The sequence below is a fragment of the Mastomys coucha genome, unplaced genomic scaffold (assembly GCF_008632895.1).
Source record: "Mastomys coucha isolate ucsf_1 unplaced genomic scaffold, UCSF_Mcou_1 pScaffold12, whole genome shotgun sequence".
Taxonomy (NCBI): Eukaryota; Metazoa; Chordata; class Mammalia; order Rodentia; family Muridae; genus Mastomys; species Mastomys coucha.
Window position 1 is genome coordinate 92,122,368 of NW_022196894.1, and position 7,903 is coordinate 92,130,270.

Consider the following 7,903-nt stretch of genomic DNA (forward strand, 5'->3'; position numbering starts at 1 on the left):
GGGGTGGAGGCAGCTGAGCTGGCAGCCTTTTCCACTTGCCCTTTGAAAAGGGTGGGGGGTTGGAGATGCTATGAGGCCTTCGCGTTTTTGTTTCTCTTTTTGGAACACCCCTCTCAGCCCAGTGGCCCTCCTGCCTCCCTCCTGCTTTTCTTTAGCAGCCTGCTTTCTCAGAAGGTGATCAGTGGTGATCTCTTCCTTTGACCTTGACCCTAACCCCACTCCTCACTTTTGTTTTCCGTGGTTATGTTTTTTTTTTTTAAACAACTGGAATTAAGCCTAGCGCCTCAGCCACAGCAGGCAAACACTCTAACCCAGCTCCCCCACAGTTCATGCTTTTACAGCTTCTTTGAGCCAGGGTGGGAAGCCCTTAGCTCGGCCTACACGGCCTACACCCGACAACCCAGACAACCCCGTTCCTCAAGAGGCCCTGTAACTTTACTAGTTTCTGCCACTTGTCCAGCTGTAAATGTGTACATCATGTTTGTCTTGCCCTTGGTTGCCAGGAAGGTGGGAGAACAGGCTAGACCAGAAGGCCATCAAGATTTCTTCCAGCTCTAGACACTGTATATTTGTGAATCCTGTAGAAAGAATTCTTGAAAAGAGAATTTGGGCTGTGGGTGTAGCTCAGTTGTAGAGAGCTAGTGCTTAGCACACAGAAGCCCTAGGTTCGGTCCCCAGCACTGTAGAAACTGGGTGTGGTATCAACACCTGTAATCCCAACAGGATAAATTCAAGGTCATACTCCACTGTGTTGTGAGTTTAAGCTAGCTTAGGCTACGTGAGACCTAGCATGGGGGTGTGTGTGGATAGAGACAGAGACATGGAAAGAGAGAGACAGACAGAGAAAGAGAGAGACAGAGATAGAGAGAGATAGAGAGACACAGAGAGACAGAGATAGAGACAGACACAGAGACAGAAAGACAGACATACAGAGAGAAACAAAGAGAGAGACAGATAGAGAGAGACAGAGACAGAGAGCTAGGGTTCAGATGACCACTCTTGTAACAATCATGGTCCTTGCAGGATTTCAAGTGTTTAAATGGCAAACACACTTAACCACGGGTGGAAGGGGATTCGGATACCTCCAGGTGCGTCATTTGCCCTGGGAAGTGTGCAGTCTCTCCAGTGTGGTCTTTGGCTCTCTTAACTACCACCTGGTGACTTATTGTTGAGTAAAACTTGAATTATAAACAAATTAGAGGTGAACACATTAGCCTGGGAGTCAGCTCAGTTGGTAAAGTCCTTGCCAGGCAAGCATGAAGACCTGAGTCTGGATCCCCGGCACTGGCCAAAAAATTTAAATATTTTACTTAGAGAATTCCTAATTCCCTGGAGTGATGAGTGGATTGGGTGATAGAAAAGTCAGTCAGGTTTAATTCTGTTAGAAGTTGGAAAACGTTTTAATTATAGCAAGCGCTCATAGAAAAGCAGTGAGTTCCCCAGTGCTCTGTGCCTGTTCTCTACTCAAACTTGGCCAGGAGTTTACGTCCAAGTCCACCATGCGTTAGTGAGCCTGGGGCAGCAGCTTGTCTACCGTGCACCTGATTTCATAAGAAATGGTTGGGATTTTTGTTGTTGTTGGTGGTGGTTTATGTTTTTGTTTTTCCAGACAAGGTTTCTCTCTGTAGTCCTGGCTGTCCTGGAATTCACTATGTAGACCAGGTTGGCCTTGAACTCAGAGATCCACCTGCCTTTGCCTCCCAGAGCTAGAATTAAAGGCGTGCGTCACTATCTCCTGGATGCAAATCAGGCTTTTATTGGCATGTTGACTATACAACTCAACAGAAACTTGGCCAGAGAATGTTCTAGCACTTCAAAAACAAACGAACAAACAAAGCCAAAAAAGCTAAGGCAGAGCAGTGGTGCCCTCTGAGCCTGTGTCCTCCTTCCCAGGTCATTCACTGCAGTGGCTACTTAAAGATCAGGCAGTACATGCTGGACATGTCCCTGTACGACTCCTGTTACCAGATCGTGGGGCTGGTGGCCGTAGGCCAGTCGCTGCCACCCAGCGCCATCACAGAGATCAAGCTCCAGAGCAACATGTTCATGTTCAGAGCCAGCCTCGATCTGAAGCTCATATTCCTGGATTCCAGGTGAGTCTGCCCCTTACTGTCACCATTGCTGTGACTGCCCAGAAGGCCCCAGTGATGGGAACTGGTCCTTGAGAGCTACATTATTGAGGTAAACCAAAACAAGAAGAAAAGATCTACTAAGGGTGTAGATTAGCAAGGAGGTTAGTCATGAAGGGAAAGAACTCACGACAGACTTAAGATGCAGGAACTTTTTTTAATTAAATGCCTAATGTTTGAATTATAAGCTTGTGATGAGCATTTATGTCATGATGAAAGAGGGCCTCCTCCCCTTCTTTTGTCTCTCCCTCCCCTCCTTTCTCTCCCCTCCTCCTCTCCCTTTCTTTGGAGACAAGGTCTCATGTAGCTCTCTGCCAATGACCTTGATCCCCCAGCCCCCACCTCTTCCTCCGGAGTGTTAGGACAGGCATGCACTTCACATTTTGGTCTCCCTTTGTTTTCTCTGAAAGCTGTAGCTTGAATCCTCACTCATCTCTCCACCACACTGGTAGAACTTTGAAATAAATGATATTCCACTCTGAAGAGTGTGTGACACTCCTACTTCTGTGACAGCCACCATAAGTCAATGGTGAAAGCAGGCAGGTCCCCTTCCGAGTGGGGAAGTGTGACCATAGCGTGTGACCGAGTCAGTGCCTAGGCTGGGGAAGGGAAGGTGTATGAGGCTGGAGCAGCCTCTGACCTTACCCAGGGATCTTCAGGTCTCAAGAGTTAAATGGTCTTTGTTGTTGTTGTTGTTGTTGTTGTTGCCATGGCTGTCCTGGAGCTTGCTCTGTAGACCAGGCTGGCCTTGAACTCAAAGAGATCTGCCTACCTCTGCTTCTCAAGTGCTAGGACTAAAAGCATGCGCTACTGCAACTGGCCTCAAAAGTTTACTATTTGGTAGCCAGTAGCTCTGTTTTTATGGGACATCTGAGGTGTTTTGCTATTGGTGTGCTCCACCTTCTGGAATGATGCACTCTCCACAGATCTTGAGACCTCTCCCCACCCCTGTGTTACCCTCTTCCATTGCCCTTGGGTCAAAGCTGTCGGCTGAGCCCACCACTTGATATCCTGAAAGTCTTTAGGAAGATAAAAGTAGCCAACAGATGGGAAGCAGCTGAGAGCTCAAAGTCTCAAACTCTCAAGGCCATGTTGCCACTTAGCTTGTGGGTTCCTTGGCTGCAGAGGTCCTTCCTCCAGGACTCAAGCAATCCTCCTGCCTCAGCCTGATAAGGAGGTAAGTCTACAGGCACCTGCCATTATTCTGGGCTACTGATATTTTTTTTCTGTTCTAAGTTTTTCAAGTTGATGAAAAATAGTGTAAAGACTCACATCTGGGGGGCTGGAGAGATGGCTCAGCAGGTAAGAGCACGGACTGCTCTTCCGAAGGTCCTGAGTTCAAATCCCAGCAACCACATGGTGGCTCACAACCACCCGTAATGAGATCTGACGCCCTCTTCTGGTGCATCTGAAGACAGATACAGTGTACTTATTTATAGTAATAAATAAATCTTAAAAAAAAAAAGACTCACATCTGTAATTATACTACTTGTGAGGCCGAGGCAGAAGGATTACTATGAGTTCCAGGCTAACCTGAAGCAGATTCAAAGCCAGCTTGAGCTACAGAGCAAGACTGAGTCAAATAAACCAAGTCAAACAAAACAAACAACGTATAAAGAAAGATAAACTACAGTATTAAAATATCCCATAATATTGACCATTCCACCCACTTATTGGTTCTTTATTGAAAAGAAACAAACCCATCTGGCCCAGGGTCAGGTGTGAGATGGAGGTTAGTCAGGATCGATTCTCATGTTCTTCAAAGCTGTTCAAAGGATTGAGAAATGAGAGAGATAGCATTACAGAGTCACCCTAAAATTCCAGGCAAAAATGAAATGGAATCACTGGCCAGTGCCTTCCGGGATGGTGGAATGGTTACCAGTCCTGCAGAAGCAAGGACTGCAGATGTGGGGGAGGGGGCGCAAGCTTTGTCAGAGCCTAGGAGGGATGGTGACAGGAGCTCTTCTGGAAGTAGGGTGCATGCGGGCAGGGTCATGTCCAAGGTCATGACTGAAGACGTGCAGAGGAACAGCTGGTTTCTTCCTCTCATTGCCTCTGTCCAAGTCAGGGTCACTATTGGTGTGGTGAAACACCATGACCCAAAGCAAACTGCTTACACTCGCAGATAGTAATCCATCTGAAAGAAGTCAGGACAGGAACTCAAGCAGGGCAGGAACGTGGAAGCAGGAGCTGATGCAGAGGCCATGGAGGGGTGCTGCTTACTGGCTTGCTTCCCTTGGCTTTCTCAGCCTGCTTCTTATGGAACCCAGGACCATCAGCCTAGGGATGGCACCACCCACCATGGGCGAGGCCCTCCCTCATCAATCATTAGTTAAGAAAATGCCTTACAGGTGGATCTTATGAAGGCATTTTTCTCAATTAAGACTTTCTCCTCTCTGATGATTCTAGCTTGTGTCAAGCTGACATAAAGCTAGCCAGAACAGCCTGCTTGTATTTTTCAAGAAAACCCCAACAGAATTCCCCGATGAATTCTCTCAAAGAGGAAAGAAGAGACTGTGTCCCCAGAAGAGCAACTGCAAATCTTTTCTACTTGCCCAGCTCAGAGCACTTTGAAATGTGGAGGTCTTTTCCGGGAAAGGTGTAGGCTAGCTCAGAAGCCAGGCTGCTGTCACGTAGGAGACCCTTGGGGGGTCAGGACCCTCTCCCATCACTCGAATCCCTGTCTCCTTGCCAGTAGCATGTTTTTGAAAGCCTGCTGGGACAGCTCTGGAGGGACAGCCCCAGATGGACAGTGGGGAAGGTGTTGGCCTGGGGTCCCTCAAGTCACAGGAACAAGGGTGGTGGGCCTTAGGGAGCAGCCTCTGGCCACATCCAGTATAATCTCAACACAACTGAACTCGGCTTAACCTGATGTTTGGATCCTCAGGGGTTTGTGATATTCGCTTTGAAACTGTAGCTGATGCTCTTTAGCTAAGGTAGGGTAAGGTTAGCGATGTTTGGGGTGTGGCACATCCCTCTGACAGCTTTATAGACACTGGAGGTTTGAACAAACCCAGGAGGGCACCCTGCCAAGCCCTTTTCCTGGCCTTTAATTTTTAATGTTGGTGAATGGTTTGACGAGAACATGGTACGCGTGTTTCTGGTTCTTTGACACATTCGTGTTCTTGCCGATTTAGCCCAATGGTCCAGGGGCTAGAGAAGCCTCTCCGTCTACACTGCAGAGATACCTGGGCTGTTTTTGGAGTCAGCCAGCTGTCTTTTACCCTTCCTCCCACCCAGTTAGACTCGACTGGGTTTGCAGTTCTAGGTGACCCTTGGAGAAATCTCTAAAGTCCTGAACAAACAGAGCAGGAGCCAGCGACACCCTCCCACATGCTCATCTGGAACCCTGTTCCCTCCCCATCTTAGAGGAACATCAATGGAAATATATGTGCAAGTGGAAAGCCATTCCAAGGAAATCTGAGGATCTGAGAGATGTATGATCCAGGTCTGAGCAGATCAAAGAATGGAAATGAGGTCACGTTTCCCTGTTCTGTCTGTCACTAGTGTTTTGCAACTGGCAAACACGGTCCTCAATGCCAGCCTTCTTCATTACTGCCCCCACCACTCCACTGTCTCCTGGGCTGACTTCTCCCTGCTGCCACACTGTTTTCAGTATCCTTCCTTCTGCTCTCTCATCTGTTCTTAAATATCTGTCACCAACCTGCTTAGGGCCACCTACCTCTTTAAAGACACAGTTCCCAGCTTGGTTGGGCCAAGTCTATGCAGCCATACTAAGGGCACACACAATTTCACCCATGGAAGAGGCAGCCCAATGTGGTACTGATGAGGGCTTAGTTGCTGACAGCCACTTCTCTTCAAAGCGCTGACGTGAGAAATTAATATGTCTGGTACTTGTTGAGAGTTGAGGGATCATGTCACAGGCACACTTGGGAAAGCCTTCCACCCCTGAGGAGAATGAGCACTTCTGTCTTCAGCCAGAACATTTGCAGTCATGGCGCTGTGTTCTGGGGGCTCTGCGGATAATCCTTCATGGATACCAGGCTTAAACAGTTATCCTGCGATTCTCATTAGTAGGAGCCACCCGACTGTAAGATCTGGAGACCAACCACCACGACTGCCAGTACCCGATGTAGAGCAGTGATTCAAACAGCCAACTCAGAGCCAAGAAGCAGAAGCAGCTTCAGTACCCACCAGCAGACAAGGGGATAAAGAAAACACAAAGTGTCGTATCTACACGAGAGAGGATAGGATTCAATCCCAGAAAGAAATGCTCTGCCACATGCTACACATGGCCATGGCCCTTAAACATGCTATCCTGTATGAAGGAAGGCATAAGCCAGAGGGTCATACACAGTAGCATTCTAACTTTGAACATTCAAGTTCAGGGAGACAGGAAGTTGAATGGAGGATGAGGCCTGTAACAATAGCCTGGTGGCGTTTGGGGGGGAAAAGATAGCTGGAGGTGACATTTTGAAGGTGAGGATTTTCTGTTTGGGATAACCAGAAGGTGTGGGAAAGTGATCATGGTACAGTGTGAATGTTGTAAGTGTACACACTAATTCACTAGACCATGCACATAAAATGGTAAGATAGTAAATATTATGGGATGTGTATTTTACTAGGATTAAACAAACAAACGAGCCGGGGAGATGGTTCAGTGAGCAGAGTGTCGGCTGTGTAAGCATATAATGACCCGAGTTCAGATCCCCAGGAGCCATGTGCAAAAGCCATGCATGGCGGTGCAGCCTATGATCCCAGCACTGGAGGACAGAAATGGGGGATCTCATGCAGCAGTAGGTCACACACAGAACAAAGCAGGCTCATGAAGGATGGTCCCCACAGGCCCCCAGAGTGGCTCTTCACCTTCACACAGCTGATATCAATGGCCTGATCAAAGCTTTCCCTTCAGAGCCCACAGATAGGCAGGGTCGAGAAAAGTTCCATTGCTAAGCTGTCCCAAACATGCTCCTGGCCCGTGGTCCAGAGCATTCTCACTCCCAGCTCTACAGACTACTTTGAGCTAGGATTCAAAGACTTTCTTCCTGTAAAAAAATGATCATTCCAACACCCCCCTCCCCACCCGAGCCTCTTTGCACTTGATTAGTTGGCAAAGCAAATACTGGTTTAAAGGAAATTGCCTAAGGGCAGCTTGACTCATGGAACAACCCTTCCACAGGGTGACAGAGCTTACGGGCTATGAGCCGCAAGACCTGATCGAAAAGACACTATACCATCATGTGCACGGCTGTGACACTTTCCACCTCCGATACGCGCACCACCTCTGTGAGTATCAAGCCACCAGGCCAGGGGCAACTTGTCAGGGTGGGGTACTAAGGACAGGGAGGGCACATGCCTCTTGCCTGGGGCTGGCGTATGTGTGACTCATAAAGTCCAGTGTGACTCCCTTTGCCCCTTACTAACATGGCCCCTGCTGCCTTTCTCTATCACTTACAGGCATGGTCTTACTGACGATGTCAGACCCCAGTGGCCCTGGGTTTTAGATTGTGGACTTGGAGGTCCAGCTAATCTATGGAATCTGGACACCAGTTATAAATACCAGCAGTATTAGTACAAGAACATGGTGGAACCCTTAATACATATAGCCAGGCACTGGGTTAAGAAATTAAGTAAAGGAGCTGGAGAGATGGCTTGGTGGTAAAGAGCACTGAGTGCTCTCCCAGGGGCCCTGAGTTCAGTTTCCAGCAACCACATGATGGTTCACAACAATCTGTAATAAGATTTGATGCCCTCTTCTGGTGTGTCTGAAGACAGCTACAGTGTACTCTAATACATAAAAAGAAGGAGAAGGA

The 7,903-nt window shown here is 48.1% G+C and overlaps 1 protein-coding gene across 2 annotated transcripts in view; it reads left to right on the forward strand.

The window, feature by feature from the left end:
* Sim2 (SIM bHLH transcription factor 2) overlaps positions 1-7,903 on the forward strand; it is a 40,826-nt gene that overhangs the window by 21,317 nt on the left and 11,606 nt on the right. For both annotated transcript variants that reach the window (XM_031364483.1, XM_031364482.1), the window contains exons 6-7: positions 1,894-2,093; positions 7,270-7,376. In XM_031364483.1, the coding sequence (XP_031220343.1) occupies positions 1,894-2,093; positions 7,270-7,376 (307 nt within the window). The remainder of the gene's footprint in view (positions 1-1,893; positions 2,094-7,269; positions 7,377-7,903) is intronic.